The 24,011-nt window shown below is 37.7% G+C and overlaps 1 protein-coding gene and 1 long non-coding RNA gene across 4 annotated transcripts; one reads left to right on the top strand and one right to left on the bottom strand.

Annotated features, from left to right (window-relative positions):
* Positions 1-1,193: 1,193 nt before the first annotated feature.
* stx1a (syntaxin 1A (brain)) lies at positions 1,194-20,723 on the bottom strand. Of its 3 annotated transcripts, none has more exons than XM_065281682.2 (10): positions 20,550-20,723; positions 18,513-18,587; positions 15,709-15,802; positions 14,775-14,849; positions 13,510-13,568; positions 13,305-13,413; positions 4,777-4,847; positions 3,286-3,423; positions 2,257-2,367; positions 1,194-1,502 (listed from the first exon to the last, which is right to left on the bottom strand). In XM_065281682.2, the coding sequence occupies exons 1-10, from the start codon at positions 20,577-20,579 to the stop codon at positions 1,425-1,427; spliced, it is 840 nt and encodes a 279-aa protein (XP_065137754.1). In that variant the 5' UTR covers positions 20,580-20,723; the 3' UTR covers positions 1,194-1,424. The 3 variants fall into 3 exon arrangements, with proteins under 3 accessions (XP_065137754.1, XP_073671728.1, XP_065137753.1); XM_065281681.2 differs by having other exon boundaries at positions 1,195-1,502; positions 4,777-4,850; XM_073815627.1 differs by lacking the exon at positions 18,513-18,587 and having other exon boundaries at positions 4,777-4,850.
* LOC135771440 (uncharacterized) lies at positions 6,878-7,870 on the top strand. The gene is made up of 3 exons (XR_012337225.1): positions 6,878-7,051; positions 7,147-7,223; positions 7,616-7,870. It is a non-coding gene; the product is annotated as an uncharacterized lncRNA (long non-coding RNA).
* Positions 20,724-24,011: the final 3,288 nt, after the last annotated feature.

Genomic DNA, 24,011 nt, shown 5'->3' with positions numbered 1-24,011 from the left:
TAAAAAAATGGACATAAACATAATTCCTATTGCTTCAGGCTCAGCCTGTAAGTTAACTCCTGTTAGCATTACATTGTGAGCGAATCTTTCAAACATGGTAAGGAGCGTCACATTTCCGGCTGATGTCAGAGGTATTCAGGCCAATCACAACATACAGATTAACTGGCCAATGAGGGACATGGAGCTTTACAAATCGATGAATTTGTACAAAATCAATGCGTATGAGGAAAGCAGGTATAGTACTGAAGGGGAGATCATTTACTAGCATGACAGTATAGCACATCACATGCTCCTTATGATCTTGTCATAAACAAAACTTGCATGAGAGAAATCACGGATAATTGGCAAACTTCAGATGCTTTGTAAAAAAAACAACCAAGTGCAGGACTGTGAATGCCCACACAGATTCAGGAAAATCATCGGCAGTGTAAATGAACCAAAAATCAAACGATACCCAGACGCATTTTCTGTAATTCCGTAAAAAAATTATGTTTATGCACAATCTTAGCCCACAAATGAGTTAATTGAATTTACCTGGGGCACGTTCAAGTTCAAACCGGTGCACGTAACGTTTTGCTACGGTTTTCGGGTTGAACAACTTGTTTCCTGGAAACGGTGTGTACTGGTGTGCAACAGGGTTTGAGATACGTTTTCTCTTGTTTGGTGGGTGTGTCAGAACTGCAGTCCAATCGGCAGAAACATGTAAATAAACCATGCGGTACTACTGTAAAGAGACAGCTCGCACTATGGTTCCAAGTTGGAGTGTTTTTATTCTGGACAGCATTGGCAGTGACTGTAACATTGAGCACATTTTACAGTGTTAAACACATATTGAAAAAGATTTCATCAGGCTCCGAAAACATTTAAAAATAACGAATAACGAATGGCCTCTCAGCTACTGTAGTTGCAACTCTTACGTCATCACAACAGGGTGTTCAACGCATTTCTGTTTAAAAAAAGTTTCTGTTTAAATATCCCAGAAGATGCTCCAATGAAAGATATTGTTCACTCACTTTTGGATTTGTATTTTATTATATTTGTTTGGTTGATATGCTGCAATTGTCTTTTCTTAAAGCCACAAGATAAGCACAAGCTCTCAGATGTAACGATAGGTATTTGTGATGCTATAGAAGTAAATTTAAATTAAATACAATAAAACACATGACAAATAAAACAAAAAGTAAAGTTTATATTGAAAGTTTATATGCTTTTTCACATAACAATACAGATCATATAGGTCAGATGAATGTTATTACATTTATATGGAACCCTTATGTTTGCAATTATGTTGATTTTTTAACAAAATCTATATGCTGTCTCATAAATATGGCAAAGATGTACACAGATATAATATAAGAATCTAAATTGTTCCTCTTGGCATCCTCTGTGGATCACAGTAGGTTGAAATGGCTCAGGGCAATATCTTAGCTCAATCCAACGGCTAGTGCAATGATGACAATGAGTAGACAAAGAGCCACACAGCCCCCTATCAGGATCAACTTCTGTGGGGAAATACAGAAATCAATTTCATTCACAATATCCATTTTCTAATCTTTATAATTTATAAATGACAAACCTTACAATACTGCCTTATGTGTAGGCCTACAAAATCAAACGATCCCCGGACAAATCCTGGACACATTTTTAGTTTATTTTCGTAGTCTTTGTGTGAAAGGGGCCGCTAAACCCTTCAACCTATACACAGGTACACTGTAAAAAGATTCCGTAGAAATTACATTATTACTGGCAGCTGGATGCCAGTAACTTACTGTAAATTTAAATTTATGTTATTTACTGACAACAGTTTGTTCAAAGTTAAATGAACATTAAACATTAACAAGTCTTTGTCTTACAGAATAAAAATATAAAATAACAGCCTCATGCAAAGCATTCTGGGAACCAAAAATCCTCATCAACCTTTTTCTGGGTTTTTCTTTCAGATTTTGTTTCCCAGAATGGTTTGCTTGAGGCTGTTATTTTAGTTTTATTCTGTAAAGATACAGACTTGCTAATGTTTAATTTTCATTTAACTTTGAACAAACTGTTGCAGGTAATTAACATAAATTTAAATCTACAGTAAGTTACTGGCATCCAGCTGCCAGTAATACTGTAAATTCTACGGAATCTTTTTACAGTGTACTTTACAACCTTCTGAATGCTCCACATACTCATCTCTCACATTAGATGGAAAGCAGCAGAAAACAGACACAAGATGATTTTAAAGAAGTTTAATGGATTGACTGTGCTGTATCTCACCGTCCTGTTTGTTTTCTGAACTTTAATAGCTGCCTTGGTTGTTTCTTTGGCCTTCTCCACATAATCCTGTGCACAGCTCACACTTATCTCTATATTATTCATCAACTTTCCCTGCAAGAATGAAACAAAAAGTCATACTAAACCAGCGATCTGGCAGCACTGCCACTGTAATGCGTTAGTTATTTGCTGGATTCTTGTTTAGTCCAAAACAGTTGGCACATAGGTCAGCGCTGATATAACAGTACATCCAGTAAAAATTAAACAACCTATTTCTATTAATCAGGATCCTTTAGAAACCTTGAGATGCTCTGTTTTTTTACTTTAACACATTCATGTACTCCAGCACACCACAATAATAAAATTAAAAAAGTTTTATGAGCATAATAGATGCTTTTTATCTTGACATTTAGCATGATTTAAATGTGCTCATGGTATTTACACTTATGTTTTTTGCAAACACTTTTATCGAAAGTGACTTGCAGTGCATTTAAGGTATACAATTTAATCAGTATGGTCATTGGCGATCAAACCCATGATCTTTTGCACTGCTAACCCAATCCTCTAGCAATGGGACTACCAGAACACTGTAACGCAACGATACAGCCCTCATCTGTGTAAGTGCAATTGCGTTATCTGAATAACCCACAAATCTGAGAAAAATAAAAGATTTCATTTAAAGCATCACCAAAGAGTTTTGGCTCTTTGCTCCCCCTACAGGTTAAAAGCGTAATTGTCCATTACCCACTGTCATAAATACTGAGGCATAGCTGGCTCTGATTGGATTGTAGGTCTGCCGTAAAGCAAGTTTTTGTAGTATTCACTCGGACTACAGGACCGCTACCCGACGTTTGGAAACTTCTTTAGTGCGGTTTTGGCCGAGAGGGCTGCAAAGCGAATGTGAAAGTGCTGTTCATCCTGTTTTGAGTGGATGAATGACTGAAACTGTTTTGGAAGCGTTATTTTAAGGTAAAAAAAACTCTTTGGTGTTGCTTTAAAGGCATGAAATAGTGAGCAGTCATGTTCTCTGACCTGGCTTTCTATCAGCATGGCCATCTGCATGAACATCTCATGCAGCTCATGGAGACTCTTCTCCAGACTGATGATTTCACTATGTTGGAGCTCAATCTCCTTCATGGCCTGTTCAGTGATGCTGGACTCTGTGATTATCTGCAGGGAAATGTAAAGCACTGAAGTTTATGCAAAGGGAACTTCATTCAAAAACTACTGTAAACATTACTGTAAAAATTGTTAGAAATATCCTGTAGATTTGTACATTGTACATTTCTACAACATTCATGTAAAAAATACTGTAATTATTTAAAGCGTAACTAAACCCCTGGTCAGAGCCTGACTCCACCCACTGGCAATATTTGAAAAATGCAAGAAAAGTGGGAAGATCCCAACGAAGATAGAGGGGACGAACTAAGCTCGTATCAAGTGTGTGGTGAGATCGTAACAAGGGCGTGGTGAGCTTGAACCTGCTTACGTCACGAGTCATTTTTTGGACCCAACATCCAATAGGAAAATTCAACTGCAGTAGCCACCGTTCAACCTGAAGAGGGCAGCACTCAGACGTTTTTACACCATATATTGTAGTATTGAAACACTTTATATCCAAATGTCAAAAAAATTACTAAAATCGATGAACAGCACTAATAAAGCATCATTCTTACAGATCATTAACTAAAAAAAGTTGGTTTAGGGTTTAGTTACTCTTTAAACAGTAAACTTGTGATGTTTGTGTTTTAGTAGTTTAAAAAGTGGTTCCTGGAGCTCAATTGGTAACAGCGTAGATAACTTGGGATCGATCCCAAGGAATGCATGCACTGTATATTACTTCTATATAAAACATCATGTAAAGAGCACATTTTCAGTTTACATATCTGGGATCATTTCACTGCTGTCATGCACTGCAATTTTCAACATCACCACAAATGAAAGGTGCCATGAATAATGAAAAGACCCAGGATCCAAGTGCAACCAGAATTTCAATTAATCCAACAGAAGTAAACTTAATTCATTTGTCACTGAGTGCATTTACTTGCACAGAATAAGCAATAATAAGCGTTTACATGCAAATCAATAAACCGGCTATGCGATTTGGGTATTTGTTAGGGTTCTCGCCTGTAGTGATGTCATAGTACATATAGCCATTCAAAAAACCAGATGGAAAATCTATCTGTGTGGTAAATGCCCCTCCATCTGAAAGCAGCTGATGGCTTTACTGATGAAACACGCATGAGAATCGCAGGTGATTTTTTGCACAGCCCTAGGTGTGATCTTGCCTAACCCTGCCATAGGGAGATACAGTATATTGCTAGTTACATCTCAGAACTGTTAAGAGCATTAACAATAAAAAAAAAAACACAAAAATGGCCTAAAAATTGTAGACTACATACATATGGGTCAAATTATTTAAAAAACTACCATGAGAAGAAAGCAAAAGACATCATGACAATCCCTGAGATTAAGAGACGACATTATTGTCATGTGTGAAAGATGCTGCACACTTCCACTCACCCCTGATGTAAAGACAGATGGACTGCCAGATTCCAACATGCTCTCCAAATCAACATCTGTTGTATTTATTCCTGCTGTACACACACAGACATAAACATGCTATCAGCAGCTTGCTGGTTTTATAGGACATAATGTACCAGTTTCACAGGTTTAAGGTTTAGCTTTAGCCAGGACTATTTTTTTAGTTAAATTAAAATATTTAAGTCACTTTTATAAAACATTACTGGTGTGTATCTTGAGACGAAATTATGACACTGACATATTTTAAGATATGCAGGGCAAGTTATTTTCAGTTAAAGGAACACGCCCAGATTTTGGGAATTTAGCTTATTCACCGTATCACCCAGAGTTAGATAAGTCCATACATATCTTTCTCATCTCCGTGCGTGCTGTAACTCTGTCTGACGCAGCCCCCACTATAGCTTAGCACAAAGCCTGGAAGTGAATGGCTTCAGCTAGCATACTGCTCCCAATAAGTGACAAAATAACACGAACATCTTCCTATTTATGTGTTGTGACGTCATTCTGACCGCTAGATTATAAACTCTATTATCTCTAATGATAAATTCCCCAAATGAGAGATTAATGTATTAATTGTGTGAGGATATATTTTAAAAAACCAAATAACCCCAACATCTACATTTTTTATTTAGTTAAAAAGATAATTATACATTTATAAATATTCACACCATCTCATAAAGTAAAATGTAATTATTGCATACGCTATATTCAGTATTTCTCTGTATTTATTAAACATAACTCGGAACAACAAAATAACAAATTAAAGGATCAATTTGACTATGAAAAAATGTGTTTTAACACTTATAACACAGAACATAAACGGAAAGGCTGAAAACAAGCTGCTATAAAGTAAACAAAAAGAGCCACGAACGAAGTTTAGAACCATAAAACAATTAGGCTACAAATTTTATATTAAATAAACAGATCAATACCGTGCTCGGCTATTTAAGCTTCACAGTCAACACAAGTCACTTTTGTTCTCCTCGCACAATTTCCGCACAAGGGTTTGTGGCATCGTCAAACAAACACAGAAAGGCCGTGAGCGCATCTTCGATGTTACGCTTCGTGTGCACGGTGGGGCCAGCAGCTTCAGTCAGGACAAGGCTCTGCCTTCTCCCTGGACGTTCAGTTGACTGAAAGATGGTCCTAATAATAATAATAATAGTAATATTCTAATAATAATAAATGACCAGCAGAACTAGTGAATATAACTTGCGCAGAGCAGCACTCGACAGGACAGCGGTGCATAGCGGAGAGCAGGGCAGCCGCAAGCTTGTCAGATGTGAATGAAACATCTGGATCCCTAATCTCTGATGAAGGTAGCCGCATCTTTTTACTCGGTAAGGACTCTGACTCATTCTTTGATGAGGATGAACTGTTGTCTTGCACCCAGGAAAGGTCGCTGTCACAGCAGTCATATTTCTCTTCATGTTATTTTTTGTATCACATTTCTAAAACGCTCCCTATAAACTCTTTATAAACCTATTTTTTAAAAGGCAATAATAATTTGTATTCCAATAATTTGCATTTGTAAGCAAACAAGCATATGCTAATAGTACTGGAGACGCTGACAGAGAAAATAAACCGCAGGAAAGGACAATAGAATTGCGCGAAATTTAGAGCGGTCAATATGACCGCTATGGCTGAAATAGGTAGAAATGGTCAAATTTTCTTTGCCTTTTGTGTAATTTATATAAAATCTATTGTAAGTAAAAATACAAACACTTTTAGGAAAAGTCACAAACCAGCAAGATTGTATTTTTTTAATTAACAAAGTTATTGTAAATATACATTTCAAAACGGTCATTTTGACCGTCATGGCTGTTCTAGTGTTAAATAGGAAAATGTTTGCGTTATTTTGTCAATTATTGGGAGCAGTATGCTAGCTAAAGCCATTCACTTCCAGTCTTTGTGCTAAGCTAAGCTAGCGGGGGCTGCGTCAGACAGAGTTACATCACGCACGGAGATGAGAAAGAGATGTATGGACTTATCTAACTCTGGGGGATACGGTAAATAAGCTAAATTCCCAAAATCTGGGCGTGTTTCTTTAAGACAATATAACCCCTTTAAATTGAACACTACTTTCATGTGTAATTTAATTTTGAAACATTTTTTATTTGTACATTTTCAAAGAGACTCATGTAATTGGTGCAGTACCATTCCCGCCCATTAGAGGGCAGTTGACTTAAGTGTATTGAGTGAACTGGCTGTGTTTAGTTCAGATGAAGAAGCCAGCTGGACATGCATCCATGAGGTCGGAGTGATGTTCCAGAAAAAATCATTTAATCTTGATATTTTTTATGTTAAAATGTGTTAATTCTCTACTTAATGATGTTATAAATCATTCAGGTTGGAAATGCATCCCAGATCTGATGAAAGATTTGATTTTTTCGGTTGATTTTCCGTGTTTCTTTATGAGAACTCTGGTGAGTTTGTTGTTTATTAACTATTTTAGTTAATCTAATATCAATCCTTCTCTATATGTGTTTTAAAACCCAATTAGAGTTACCTATGAAGTTTGAGGAGCATTTTTTATGTATATTAAGAGAGTTAAATTTGTGAACGAATCTAATAAGGCTGTGTTGGTTAAATGATTTCATCATTTATGAGTATATACATGGAAATGAGAGAAAGTAAGTTGTTATATAACAATATTGTCACATATTTGTATACTTTTAGCTGTTTTAAGTGTTCACATTGTCATACATTGCGTTTATATTTGTACTGGTGAGCATTTCATGTTGCTTAAGGTCAATATATGTGTTTAAATGTTAAAATGAAGAGATCTGCTTAATGTTATCTGCATTATTTTGTGCAGATTGGGTTTTATGAGTGGATTTTGATTCTGCATCGTGACCTACTTTTGATTGGCGAGCCAGAGCCCTTTTTGATCTACACACGTGGAGTGAACCCACGCCTCCTTGTGGATTTACTGGATATAACAGCTAAGCTGTGATCTCACACACTTTGTACACACTACCCGGGTAGAACATATTTACAAAAAGGCCTTTACACACATTCACATTGAGAACTATATTTACACACATGGATATCTGAGGACCGTATATATACACAGGATACAAGAGACTTTGGCACATTTAATTTTATTTTTATTTCCTCTTTATTCTATTTTGAGCTCAATATCAAGCACTTTCTCCCACTCTTAATTATGGTATTAAGAGTATCTGTTTAAATTGTGGGAATAGTTATTTCTAAAGTTTTATTCTGAATTTTCAATTAAAATGCCGGCTGTTAAATTTCATTTATAATTTGGCTCAGTGTCATTCTATCCTCCTTGAGTCGAACCTAATTCACCTGTGAACTCTTGAGTACAAATTAAGTTATTCTTCTTTGTACAGTGTTACAGTGTTACAACAACAAACACTCAAACATTCATTTTAGTCTGGGACTAGCCTTAACCTTATCTTTGAAACCGAGCAAATGGGTTCCAGTCATGTGAAGTCAGTTACATAGAGATGGTAGGTAAACTTCATTTGCACATGTATTTGTCAGATAATTGCATCTGTTTGTGACTGAACGGCTGTGTAAAAAGCCACCACTAGAAACAGCACAGTTATTTTTATAGGAACACATGAGGACCAATATTAACAATGATTTTACTGTCTAACATTTCAGAGATTTCAGAGCTTCTGCAAAGGGAAAGATTATTGAATATCATTTTGTGTTACTCAAATGACCTCAAACAATTTGTTTGGAATATTTCAATGACTTTTATATGACCTCAAACAATTTGTTTGGAATATTTCAATGACTTTTACTATACCCAGAGAAATCTCAAAGAAATTAAATGAATAGTTCGGCCAAAAATGATATTAAATCCATGATTTACTCACCCCCAAGCCGTTCGATATATATATATATATATATATATATATATATATATATATATATATATATATATATATATATATATATATATATATATATATATTAGGGTGCATCAAAAAACACATTTCTTGAATTTTGATATGGCTGGGTGCTAAAAGTGTTCCAATATATGTATAAACAACACATGCAAAATATTTTTCCAGTACATGATGATTTAGAGGTGCCACCGCAGATCTGTTTTTGTTGGACAAAGAGGTTAACAGTGCTCCATGGCCGCCATGGAGATCTGAGGTAAACAATACTACAGCTCAAGAAAACTGAGCTGGGGCCCGTTCTTCGTACGTCGCTAACTCAGTTAGCTGGATTTGATTGTTGATGATTTGGCATGATCTTGGATTATTTGGTTCTTCGAAGCTCATTCTAAACTTGGTGTCATAGCAACAGGTCCCTAAGCTCAAACCTGCTCGGGAGCAGGCTTATTTCATGTAAACAAGATTAGTTTGTACCTTTTTAAGCGGATGTGATACGGAAAGTCTGACGCAGTCGCGTATTCTTCATTATACGAGCGCAATCTGCGTAAGATGCATGATTAATATAAAGAGCTTTTCAAATTCAACACGTAATAAAAAAAGAATATATTAATTAAATCTTTTAGCGATGTTATTTAAAAAATATATAATATAACAAATATATTTTCCTGTACTTGTGCGACTTGTTTTTGTGTAACAGGTGTTTGATTATTATTCTTAAACGAATGACATGCTGATCACATTCATTTTAAATTTGTTTGAATTTTCCTTAATAAAAACAGCAATTAATCATACCCAGCACTAATAGATGTTATGTACAATAAAGACTATTACTCAGTGTGAAATAATTTTCATTTGAATAAACTAATCTCCTATTTTAGTTTTGTCTTTAGATTGTCAAGTAGCTTACAATGTCATGCATAAAAAGGGTTTTCGTTTAGTAATTTATCTGTTCTATCTTTAAAACGTTGTCTACAAATATGTTACCCTGTCCCTGTTCTGTGACAAAAATGACCAAAATAACCAAATAAGTTTTTTGCACATATTTTCACATATCTTTATCTTCTTTACTACACTTTTCTGTGCAGACTCAGCAGATGCAGGACTTTCGGTTAACGTGGAATACTGCTAATATAGTCAGAAATCAGTTAAGAATAATGCAATTGAAGTAAACTTATTTAACCACTTGCATATAGTTTCTCTAAAGGACTACCATCTGAGAGGATTTCTTTACTGTCATGTGCATTGCTATCAGAAACGGTTGTATTTTATAATCTTTTGATGTAGAATAACATTACCATTCCCTTACTGCACATCATACTTTATTTACCACATTATTGGAAACTGCTAAAAGTGTTGGTGTATTATCTACAACTGCACAAAAGAGAGGAAAACACTATCTTATAATACACTACAATTAAAATTTTATTTATCAGGAATTAAATTGTTGCATTGGCTGTCGGTTTAAGAAAGAGCAACTGCTCCAGAGATTATCTGTACAATCAGCCAGTTTAGAGACATCACTCCTGCCAGCACATCACATGAAGATGGAGGGCCACCACCTGTGTTTTTTTATTCTGCTTTTTAAGTTGCTGTTACAAACAGACAAAATAGCATTTAACTGTTTTTAAAAGAGACTTAAAGTACTTTAGGAGCATCAAATTTTAATTACAATCATTAATTTCAATCTTTGACAAGCATAGCAAAGATATCAAGATTATATTTTTACAGAAAATTTTGAATTATTTATGGTGATTTATGTACTAAAGTAGCTTTAACTGGGTTTTTAAATTCAGTCACATAAAACGTTCACAACCTTCCATCAATAGCTCTCAGACTGCAGGGGTTAAAAATGGGCGTGTTCTTGGCCATTGTAACAACTGGCCAATCACAGCGTGGCTGATCAGTGTTTCTACTATCGATATGTATTGACTTTTCTTGCAGTGCACGAACGCGCAGTGATCTCAGATAATTCAATCCTGCCATAATAATCATCAACAGCAGTGGTGTTCAAAGAACCAAATAAGCGAGATTATAATTAGCCAGATCTAAACTTCTCGGATGTCTCATTTGATCTCGGATGTATTAAGCGACGTACGAAGAACGGGCCCCTGATCTTTCTGTTTGAGGTGATCTTTCTGTGTTGGGTATGTATTATTACATACTATTATACCAGTTGTATCATCTTACAGTGGTGGTTGGAAATGCAGAGTGGCTGAAACTGCAAACCAATGAGGCATGTGGAGTGATCATTGCCTGGTTGACATGCAAGTTGCTGCGGGACTGGTGCTGTGCTACACAGGTTGTCAACATGGCATTTGACACCACTGCGTCAAACACCGGCCATCTCACAGCAGCCTGCATTGCCATACAGCTCTCACTGGGCCGACCACTGCTTTGGTCTGGGTGTCGGAACCACTTTGGTGAGGTTCTCCTGAACCAGGTTTTCACAAGTCATCAGGAGTCATCAAGGTTACCTTGTTCAAAACTCTGAGAGAAAAATGAAACCTGTTACCACAAGAATCCAGCAGCCAATGGTCCCGCTACATTTCCGGCAACACCGAGCAACCACTCCTGGGCAATTTACGTGTTGAACTTGTCAGGTGCGCAAAAGAAGTCACTGACCACAAGCGAGTTGACTACCATGGGTTTTTGTGCATCTGTGTGTCTTGTGTTTCTGAATACAGATAGTGAAGAGCAGACTACAATGACCTTCCAATGACCGAGAGGCACGATGGATGCACTATAAAAAATTTCTGTAGAAATTACAGTATTACTGGGTATTAGTGGCAACTAGCTGCCAGTAACTTACTGTAGATTTTACATTCATGTTATTTACTGGCAACAGTTTGTTCAAAGTTAAATGAACATGAAACATTATCAGTCTCTGTCTTCTACAGTAAGTTACTGGCAACCAGCTGCATAATTACAGCAAATTTTTACAGTGTGGGTGACCAATGCTGCATTCAAAAAAAGTGAGGTCAATGCACATGCAATAAACGTCGTCAATGACTATGGTGAGCGCGGCGTCAAGCTCATGTCAGACTTCTTCACAGTGGCAAGGAAGGAGCAGCACCTGCAAAAAGTGCTGTACACTGTCAGAAAAAAAGGTACAAAACTGTACCTTTTTTGTCGCTGGGGTGGTACCCCCAAGGTACTGTTTTGTACCTATACTGGTATATAAACAAAGTACAATGTTGTACCTTTTGGGGTACATTACTGTTCCATAAGGATCTATTTTGTACATTTAAAGGTACAGTTAACTGTTTTGTACCCCTAAAATTTAACTGGTACAAAATTGTTCCTTAAGGTACAAAAAAGGTCCTTAGGGTATAATATTGTACCCCATAAGGTACAATATTTCAATGTGTTTTATACTCATAAAGGTACAAAAAGGTAACTTTTAGGGTACCACCCCAGCGACAGAAAAAGGAACAACTTTGTACTTTTTTTTCTGACAGTGTAGGCAGTTTAACGTGAATGCAACCAACAGCCAAACCTTTGCCGCTGCAAACAAAAATGGCGTTACTCTTGGGTGGCAGGTGGGGAGACATATCTGGAGAGAGAGGCACTGGCTAGGCTCAGAGTTCAGCTTCCAGCTCTTACCATTAGGCCTTGTTAGTTGCCAGTAAGTTAGCCACTATCACTCTAAAAACAAACTGTCTTGGCTCGTTATCATAGGGGAACCATTTTAAGTGCCATATAACACCTATGTAGCACCTGTATAGAACCATATTGTGCTATACAGAACCATATGTGGTGCTATATGACCCCCGTATGGCACTTAATAGCACTATATACTAAAAATGGTTCCCCTACGATTATGAGCTAAGAACCACTTTTAATCCTATTTAGCTGTCCAAACTGAAAACAACTTGCACTGACATATTTTAAAATACATCTGTGCCCTTTGTTTTGCCTCAAAATGCACACAAGTAATGTTTTTAGTAAGGCATGTTTGTTAAAAATAGTTATATTTCTTAATTAAACTAAGTCCTGGTTTAAGCTAATCCCTGTCCGGGAAACCACCCCAACATGTGTGTCCAACATCCATCACTGCTGCACAAAATTCAGGGTAAGGCCACTTAAACATGTCCCATTGACTTCCATTTATTTTGTCTATAGGACAATTGAATAGAGAATTGTTGAAGTTGAATTCTGAGAAATTCCCAAGTTGCCCAAAGGGCAAACAAACAAATTTTACTTTGATAACCCTATAGAAAATGTTACTGTATAAAAGTTCACTGTACTCAACATTTCCAGATCAACCTTTTGGCAATTATACTAAAGTTTTTACATTTTTCGAAATTTCGCCAAAGTTCATGTGTTGGGTGGCACCCCTAAATCTCAATGGAATTCCTCAAAACTTTGCAAAAGTCATTTTTATGTTAATTGGAACAAAATACAATGCCAGCCAAATTGATATTTTGAAATTAAAATTTCCCATTCAAATTTGATGCACCCTAATGTAATCTGTACATACATCGGGCAATAACACACAGCCTGCAAGCCTATAGTGGTGCCTTTTAGTATTTGCAAGGAAACAATCACATCTTCATCTGAACTTATTTACTCTCTCTCTCTCTCTCTTCGTCAGTTGTTATGGATGTGGCTGTATACAGTACTCACTAATCTCCAGCTGTCTCTGGATGTGACCTTTACAGCGCTCCCTGTAGTCTGATTGTATTGCATTATAATCTGACATCACTTCAACAAATTTACATGACAGGATGGAGTGCTGAAAAAAAAACGCAACATATTTTGCTGATGTAGATAGGGAAAGATTTCTGTCACACAACAGTTAGTGAAGTCGTCGTACACTGAGTGATCTCACCTGGTTTTTGCGTATTCTCAGATTCACTGTCTCCTCATGCTCTACGGTCTGCTTGATATCTGCAAAAACACAACAGTCACTTAGTTATATTGTCATTCATTCACTAACAATATAAAAATGAGCTGCATTACTTTTGTGCCAACAACAGTTGTGTTACTTAGGACATGAGCTAGAAAACAAAACAGACACTCTTCATGACATACTTAAAACATAGAAAAACATTAAATAATTAATTTATTGCACATATTACACTGAATATTTCTAAAAAAAATTATTTACTTTCTGCTACTTCCTTAAAGTTGCAATGAAATTAAAACGAAAAACTGTAATTTGTTTTGATATATTGTTGTATTCATTTTTTTTTAAAATTAATGTGGCCTCATAATCTTTCATCAAAAACGTTTAATCAAAGGTGTTTTAGCTACTGCGCATGCACATGGGTTGACAACTGCCTCACGTGAGTATAGAGCCATCCCCTAGAGAATCTGCAGTCTTTATCAATTGATGATTGGATCTTTTAACTGGAAGTTGAGATTTCTGTTATCAGAGCAGCCATATTGAGCGTTACGTTGTCCCCTAATTCATAGTAAGATAGCTCATTCATGTTTTATCCAATATCATGGACTGCAAATAATTCTCTTTAGTACAATTTTTCTTCTATTAATTGCATCTGGGATTTCTGGTCCTTATTCATCCTAAATGATCTTTGGGTCTTGACTTTAATTTCCATACACATCATTGTTGGTCAAGCCGTATCAGTCCTGTGTATTCCTCCCAAAAAGACAATTCTATGATCTTTTGTCCTGGATATACATTTTCAGTCGTTAAAACCATGTCGTCCACAGTATTTTCCTAAATTGTCAAGGAACTGAATGAACTGCACAAGGGTATGACCAACCCGACCTGGAATTATGCAAGAACTTTTAATCTCTGAAAGAACTCAAGCAACTTTGCTCTAAAGACGACAAAGATAACCTGCACCCTGGGTTGGACAATGTCCATGCTTGTGGCCCCTCTGGCTTGTGGAGATAAATGAGGCTGAGCTATTTCTTTCGAGTTAAGCTTTTTGATGATACTGTCGAAGACTTCGTCTAATGTTTTTCTGAAAACTGAGTAAGACCCAATGACCAACGTGCTTGGACAATAGTGCTGACCTGCCTGTTGCCCAAAAGACAACGGTTCCACTAAAAGTGGCTCCTTGTGCATGACACCAGGGTGAAAAGTAGAAACAAGATTTTGAAGTGTGTTCTAGATGAGGGACTCACGGTTTAATTTTGAGTGCACTTCATAAGCCAGCTTCTTGATATCTGTCATTAGCTTCTCCAATTCAGCTTTTGTTTCTGTTAAAAATAGGAAAATATAAGACAAAGACATACTTATAAAAAGTCTTTCTGTGTTCCACAGTTGTTGGAATAGCACAAGCTCATTCTTTTCACAAGCTCCTCATTTTGAATTAAATGTTTTTGTTTGGAAATTGATTTATTTCAAACAACAATTTCTTTTCTTTTAAACGTGGCATATTAAATATGCTGTAGAAAATGCATGCATTGCAGTTATATCCTCGGACACTGCGGATAATGCATGGGTTGGGTGGGCCAACTAATAAAAAACATTATGATTAATTGGGGGTGGATTTAATAAATCTTAATGATGGGAATATCAACTACATTGTCTCGGCATGTGATATGGGTCTGAATCATATGTGACAGCCACAATAATTTTAAGTAAATTTACTTAAAAGCAGCATACTTCAGTGTGGGGTCTGTTGCAGATAGGATTTATATTAAAAACAAATCATAGGTTTGAGTGTAGATTTGTGTAGATTTATTTTAAAACGTGGATTTGGGTAAGGTTAGAGCTGATCCGTGCATCTCTAATTTATTGGCTTTATTATTATCACCTTGCAAATAAAGTCCATTGGTATTTTTGATTATTTTACATTAAACAATCTTAGAAAAGAGGTTTGTGATATTTTTAAAAAAATAATAAGAATGTACCTAAGCATAAGGAGCGAAAATATGGAGTAAGTGAGCAGGGAGTGAGGAACAAAAATGTAAAACCTGGATCGGATGTTAATATAAACTGCATTAAGAACGGAGGGGAAATAGTTGCCGTTCCAATCTGCTCACATAGTCTGATGTGTATTGAGTTTACTGATGTTGTGGAGAAAGTTTACATGTTAGTAATATTTACTCTCACCTGGGTTTGAAGATGCCAGAATGGTGCTGTGATTTTTTTTTACTTCTTCAACTTTTTCAGCCAATGAGTGGATGGATCCTTGAATCTCTTTCACCTAAAAAACATAACACAAAACTGAGCAGACATGAGCAACACCTTCAGCATCGTTACATGAAACAACTTATTAAGAAAACAAGACAACAGTATCAGAAAACAACAGAAAAAGACAAATCCACAAGGCAAGAGAAAACAAATCAACAAGCTTTTCTCTTTTATCTACAATTTTTTTCTATAGTGCTTTTTACAGTTTTGCATTGTTCCAAAACATTTATAGAAAACACACTATGGAACAAACTAAATAAAATAAAAAGACAATAAAATTATATAAAATATGGAAAAAGAAATAATAGAAAATGTCTCCTTATGGATGTAACCCTAGTTCTCTGAAGGTAGGGAACGGTGACGTCACATTGTGACCAACGAATTGGGAACTCGCTTAAAAAGACAAATCTGCTTTCGATTGGATTTGCTGCAGTGATTTTTATGATATTCGGGTCGCGGTCGGTTGGGTCGTTTGAAATAAAGATGTCAATTAACTTTTTTTAAAATGCGGGCCAGGAAGCGGGTCAGGTACAATATATTTTTTTATTTTATTCCGAGTTGTGTGCGGGTAAGTTGAAAATATCGGTCGGGTGCGGGTTGTTTACACCCCCCGCCATGTGGGTGTAAATGCCAGCAGGTGAACAGCATTCATCAGTTTTTCGCTAAAGAGCCAATCCTAGTGTAGAGTGACCATATGGCAATGGGATGTGATGTCTCCGTTCCCTACATTCAGAGAACAAGGGTTACATCTGTAAGCGAGACGTTTCCTTTCAGTCAGTCACTACGACGTGACCGACGAATTAGGAATCACTACCAAAGTGCCACTGAAGCCTGCCCCTTCGAGTGCCCTGTATAAGCCTTATTTTACGTATGGCGGAACAGGGCCTTATGCAGAGAAGGCCGCTCACTACTGTTCCTCAGTAACTATAGGCCACACTGGGATGTGGCATTTTACAATATGGAATAATCACATAGGGTTTTAATGCATATTGAGGTCTCGGGTGGCTTTTTAATAAGACTAAACTGGTACAGAGACTGCAGAGATAACTCTGCTAAGGGAAAAACGTGGGCTTAGTTTTTACTTCACGGATAATAGACACATGGAATCCCTCCTGTTCATTTGAATGCCAAGCCTTTCATAGGTTTTCAAGAATTCAGCTGATGAAAGGCTGGCATCAGAAATGTGAAGGCTCACCACCTGATCTCTAAAAAGTGTGGTGGGAACCTTGGGCATGTAGCTGGGCCGGGGTCTCAGTGTTACACTGTAGTCAGCAGGCCCAAATTGTAGGCACAAATCGTCGACAGAGAATGCTGGATGTGGGTGCCATATTGTGCCCCATCCCTGAGAAGGTCCTTCCTCAGGGGAATCCGCCAGGGGGGTGCTGTCGCGAGGAGCCAAGTCATGGTGGGCCAATACGGCGGAACTAGTAGGACATGCCCCTCATTCTCCCTGACTTTGCACATTGTCTGTGCAAGAAGGCTCACTGGGGGAATGCGTATTTGTAAAGACCCAGAGGAGGCAATGAGAAGTTTCTGGAAAGGCAAACAGGTCTACTTATGCTACTCCAAACCGTCTCCGAATCAGCTGATGCCAGGGCTTGCTGCTACCCACCAAACATGGAACTTCTGTGAGACGTTCAGATCATGTCTGTATAACGTCCATTAGTTCAGACCCACTTTTAAACGTCTGCTGGATGTGCAATAAAGGGTCAGTGTCTGGACTTCGCTCTAGCACCCCTTCTGGATGTCCATGGATGTGCTAAAAAGGTTCAGTGTATGAACGTCTGTTTGGTTCACCTAATGGGCGTCCGTGGATGTGCAGTACAGGTGCAGCGTATGAACGTCAGACTACAAACCCTTATGGACATCTGTGGACATGCAAAACAGGGTCAGTGACTGGACGTCACTCTTGCACCTTTTTTGGATGTCCGTGGATGTGCTAAAAAGGTTCAGTGTAGTCTGATTGGTTCCCTTTCAGTCAGTCACTACGACGTCACGACGTGGGCCTTTATGGACGTGCAGTACAGGTTCAGCATATGAAGTCAGACTACAACCCTTTATAGACGTCTGTGGACATGCAAAACAGGGTCAGTGTCTGGATGTCACTCTTGCACCCCTTTTGCATGTCTGTGGATGTGCAATACAGGTTCAGTGTATGAACGTCAGACTATGACCCCGTATGGATGTCTGTGGACATGCAAAACAGGTTCAATATCTGAACATCTATTTGGTATACTTTATGGATGGCTATGGACATGCAAAATAAGATTAGTGTATGAACATCAGACTACAAGTGACAGCTCATCGGCCGCACGATTGAGCGTACCCGGGAGGTGATGACACGACGGGACCTCAGGTTCTTCTGACTCCACAGGAGGAGATGGCAGGCAAGTTGCGATGGAAGCGTCTACCACCCTGATGGTTGATATAAACGACAGTCGCAGTTTTGTTTATACAGACTAGAACATCTTTGCCCTGTAGCTCGCCTTCCTGTTCGTTTGAATTGAGAGGGTGGGGTTTATGACTTGTACTAAAGCCAGCCACCAGGGGGCGATCAAAGAGCCAGAGGCTTCACTTTTCAAGATGTATGAGGCACACCCGGAATGAACCAAAAATCAGACAAATACCAGACGCAATTTCCATGTATTTTTCGTAATCTGTGTGTGAAAAGGGTTAAAGTAATAGAGAGAATACTGTACACAGTCGATATGTTTATATCTCACCTGCTCAAAGAAGTCCTCCATGAAGCCTGTTTCAGTATGAACAACCTCCTCAACCTCCTCCTCTGGGGCTTTTCCCTGAGAAATATAATACATTAGTTCTGCACAAGGAATGTTGGATTATTGGCAATGCTGATGTGGAATCTGAGGGTTCTTCTCAATACTCAAACTGATGTTTCCTTACTCCCCCATCCTCAAGCCTGTGACCTGGAAACCGATCAAGCTCAGCCAAGGCCTGTGTTTAATGCCCTTCTCTCGCTAACTTCCCTCCATCTCATTCAGTCAGATGTATGTCATTGCTTACGATTCACAAGTGCACACAATACTGGAATTTCCCCCAGTGTAATCAAGTGTGTAGGGTATGGATGGGCAACTTTGGTCCTGGAGGGCAGGTGTCCTGCAGAGTTTAGCTCCAACTTGCCTCAGCACACTTGCCTAAACGTTTCTAGTATGCCTAGTAAGATCTTAATTGGCTGCTTCAGGTGTGTTTAATTATGGTTGGAGCCAAACTCTGCAGGACACCTGCCCTCCAGGACCAAAGTTGCCCATCCATACCCTACACACTTGATCACACTGGGGGAAATTAAGTGAAAACCCTGCAGGTGTGTTCAAAAGATTTCTATATTACATCAGTGTACTGAGACAGTGATTCAGAAACTGCACACAGTACAGCACATACAAGAAGCTACAGGTGAGACTGATCTTCATCTTCTGTCTCTTCTATCTCTTTTAGGTCTGGCTGCGCTGTGCCTGCAGCTGTCAGGATTTTAACTTTTCAGAGCCGTTTGTCACAACAAACACTCAGACAAGACGAAACGCAGATGATTTAGGGTGACCATACGTTCCAATCTTCCCGGACGCGTCCTGGCCAGGATTTCGGTGTGTCTTCCGGACGTCATATTTGTTGACCGCATACGCCATTCAGTTAAAAACATAAAATTGTAGTTTCATTCTTACCTTAAAATATAACGGTTGCTTTTTTGTAATAATAATAATAATAATCCTCTATGATGTATGCAAGGAGTGGGGAACCCTGGGTCCTGGAGGGCCACTGTCCTGCAGAGTTTAGTTCCAACCCTATTCAAACACACCTGAATTTCATTTTCAAGTAATCCTGAAAACTTTAATTTGATTTTTCAGGTGTGTTTAATTAGGGTTGGAACTAAACTCTGCAGGACAGTGGCCCTCCAGGACCAGGGTTCCCCAACCCTGATGTATGCGGTCGACAAATACGACTTCCGGAAGACGCACCCGAAATCCTGGCCAGGACGCGTCCGGGAAGAATGGCATGTATGGTCACCCATAGATCATTGTATGTTTACAGGTATAAAAGATGGAGTGATGATGTGCAGTGATTCAACAGTACAAGTCCATCTACTGCTGCCATTAGTTTACTTTTTCCATACTGGTCAGTGTTTACTTTCTAGCACAAGAGGAAGATGCTGTGTGTGTGTGTGTGTAGGGAGTCTCTCTAAACCTAAAACACATGCAAGCACAGCACACCCACGCACACACACAGTAGATTTTAGCTGTTTTCATGAATAAATCAATAGATGAAACAAGACAGAGAGAATCTCTCATGTTTGTTCAGTGGTCAAGACTAGTCAATGATTATAAGTACTGTGCTGCTTTCAGATCAGTCAACAGTTCGGATTCAGAGAGAAAATGAAATATAAATCAACTTCTGACTACACAACCATGTAGCTTGGATTAAATCTTTCATATGTCATGACTATTTTATTTATACTAGAAGCGTCAGGTCAGTAATTCACTTTAAGTACTTTTCGAAATAAAACGCCTAAAACGTATATCTTTTGTACATCAGCTTCTAACACACAAATCCAGTTCATAATGATGAATTTTGATGTGTTATAATGTTGTAACACATATATAATGTGTTAAACACATGATCAGACACTCATCTGAGTAAAACCCATGTTGTGTGTTCTGACACTCGTCGGGTATGAGCTGATGTTAATAATAATATTCATCTTGAAAGAATGGACAGAAGCTAAATGAGAGTATTAGGATTTTACTTACCTGTCTGAGTTCTTGCAGGCGATCCTTCATGTTTTATTTGAGCAGGTAAGATGAGGTAGTAAGCGCCTGCTCAGTAAACTTAACCCCTGCTTACCTGCTCAGTTAACTTAACCCCCACCACTTCTGCTCAGTTAATTACATTGCATTTGGAAAACACTTTTATCCAAAACCACTAACAGCTTTTCCTCACCTTCTCGGTTAACTTAAACCCTGCTTTACCTTCTCAGTTAACTTAAAGGGACAGCTCACCCGAAAATGAAAATGTGCTGTTATTTACTCACCCTCAGGCCATCAGATATGTTGGTGAGATTAAAAATACCTTAAAAAGCAGATATATCCAATACAAAAGTAATTCCCACAACTCCTGGGGCATTTATAAAGTGTGCATATGCACAGATTTGATTGTAAAGTGTACGTACCCAAAAATCCACAGCAAAGTCCATATTTATAAAAACTGTCTTTGACGTGGAAAAGTTCTTATCGCCATGTCAGGGTCTGAGGATTTTTGCTTGTCCAATTGCTGCAGGTTTTTGGAAATATAAACCATTCTTGTGGCTCATAAAGGATTTAAACATTGACAAGTGGTGTTTTATATGTCAATGACATTAATTAGGCGTTGTTTAAAGGCGGAAATCTGCAACTGCTCAGCTGTGCACAAGTCCAAGCTCATTTGCGATTTATTGATCTCACATCTAAAAGTGAGGCATATGTGTGTTTTCTATGCGTACATTTGTTTTATGAATCACACATGCTTTTGAGAAATGATCGTAAGATCAAATTTAGGACAATTTGTATGTAGCATTTTTAAAATGAGGATCCTATTAATGTCTTTTAAAGCTCATGTTTAGCAAAGGCTCTGCATGAATTCTTTCATGTTACATGTAAAACAGTGTAATACACACTCAAAAAAATTATTCAAGCCCTTTTTAGAAATGACACATTAAAATCGTGTTCAAATAATTTAAAATACCTTTTAAGAGCAATAAGTATATATATTAAATCAGTCTAACACAAAATGAATATGTACTATAATTTATTGATTTCTTTTGAATTGTGTTAACACAATTAGTTTGAGTTTGGGTTCTGGAAAAGAATACCTTTTTTTATCTCAACCTAATTTTGTCATGTTCAGTCCACTTAATCATTTTATGTTGGGACAACCTGAATGATTTTTGTTGCCATTACTAACTGCGCGGTGGGTCTGTATTTCCCAGCATGCTTTGCATGCAATTGCTTTTGAAGACATTTTTTTAAATTAAGTGTTATTTTATGCTTTTTTAGGTAAAGAGAAAGACTTAACAGTGTTTAATGTTCGTTTATCTTATTGATTTAGAAGCGTTTGTGTTATATTTTTTCAAATTGTTTGGTTACCATCGTGCAGAAGAGTGGTGCTTGTGGTTAAGTTGTGGATGTGACGTATTTCTCTCAATGAGCACTAACTGGGTTAATGCCTGTTTGGAGATCAGTCTCTTCTCACAAATGCTCATCCAAAGCATCGTATGTTATTATTATTAGCATGCTAACATGTGCTCATGCTAATTAGTATGATATAAAAACTTTTATATAAAATAACTGAATTGAGTTATTTAGACTACACTACATTGAGTTATTGAAACTACAATAATTTGAGTTATTCAAACTACACTAAATTGAGTTGAGGCAACTACACTTAATTGAGAATGCCATCTACTTTAAATTGAGTTGGACAAACTCAATATATTTTAATTGTGGAAAGCAGTTTTTTATGAGTTAGGGTTACACATTCATATTGGATGGAAATCCTGCCCAAGGCCTTTTAATTGAGTTAATTCAATGAATAATTTTTTAAGTGCACATAACCTTGGCTACTTTAGGTTGTTTTCACATATATTGGTGCGCACCGTGGTGCGGCCTCGGAGCGCACCAAAATACATTGTATCATTTTTCAGTTAGTGCGGTCCGTGTTCACATATATATATTTTTTACTTTACTCGAAATGCCGCACCGTACACCATGTGACAACGGTCAGCGCTGTCATTGGTCTCTGACAGCTCTACCGTCTCATGACCACCCCCACGTTTCCACGACAACCAGCTTGACAGAGAGAGCGCAGCTATCAAGATGTGGAGATAAACGATGCACGTCTTTGTGAAGTTTCTTTGCTTTAACGCGAAATTGCGTAGCTGTTCTATTAAAGCCTTTCTCACGGAGCCGTTTGCTAAAAGCCCGTAATGTCACTATTTGTGTGTGAAGGACAGCTATGCATTTATAAAATCATCAGCTCAAACGTAAAGGAGACAGCGAATCTCTATGCAACGGACCAGGATTGGCTTGTTTGTTGTTAACCCACAATATAACACCCGGCTCACGTCACAACGAAAGCCCAGTGGCTCAAACATGTGGAGAACTTCCTGTATTTGGTTCGGCCCGAGGTCCAGCAGTGTTCACACCACAGGTGGGTCGCCCCAGAGTTCGGCAACAGCCGCTCCGAGACCACCTGTTTAGAGCGGTCTCGGAGCGGTCGTTTAGTGCGCACCCGAGTGCGGCTGTTGTGTTCACACTGACCCAAACGCACCGTAGTCGGAGCGACACGTCATTTGGGCCGACCTAAACAGTGTATATGTGAAAACACCCTAAGGTTCTCTTGTTAACTGTTATTGTTTAAGTAGAAACATTTTTGACAATGTAAGTACGCATTCCTGTCCTTTTAGTTTACATGTTAAAATAGCAAGCATTTTACAGGGAAAGAAGCCCCCAAACCCACATACAGTCTTTACATTCATAAACTTGTCACCTTTATCACCTCTGGTGAGTTTGCAGGTATGTGCTCAGTTAACTTAACCCCACTTTACCTGCTCAGTTAGCTTAACCATTGTGCTTTGTTCCAATTCACTACCCTTTCATTTGGGATGAAAACATCCACTGACTTAAACTGCTGTAAAAATGTATCAGATCAATATTTTTTTGCGCATAAATCTGTTAATCAACCTCAGTCCTGATCAAAACTTCCAATTAAAAAAACTACTCTTTAATTTTCAAGGTCATAAATGATGTCCCTGATTTAGAGGAAACAAAAACACAAAATGACTGATTTTCAATATAAAAATAATTGTGGACTGGATTTTTTTTAAACGTTTTTCACATTCTAGGGCATGTCAAAGATTAGTAAAAACATTGGCTTTGATGCATTGTTAGTTTTTGTGCAGCATCAGATTTCATTTTTTTCTTCGTTATTTGCTCTTCGTGGCTGTTTTTGCCCCACTGACTTACATTATAATTACATTTTATCATAAAATCATACATTCTTGATTGTTGGTGGTTTTTTTCCTGTTGCAAAGAGGTAAAATTTGTTAGTAAATGTTTAGTTTCTGGCTTGTACATGAAGTTATATGAAGTATAACAGCATATAATTGTGTGTACAGCACAGTTCATAATTTTACAACATAACACTGTAATTTAATTACCTTATTACATTTACTTAAT

Source organism: Paramisgurnus dabryanus, chromosome 8 (assembly GCF_030506205.2).
Source record: "Paramisgurnus dabryanus chromosome 8, PD_genome_1.1, whole genome shotgun sequence".
Lineage (NCBI taxonomy): Eukaryota > Metazoa > Chordata > Actinopteri > Cypriniformes > Cobitidae > Paramisgurnus > Paramisgurnus dabryanus.
Note: the sequence above shows the minus strand (reverse complement) of the source record. Positions and strands in the feature narration are given on the sequence as shown.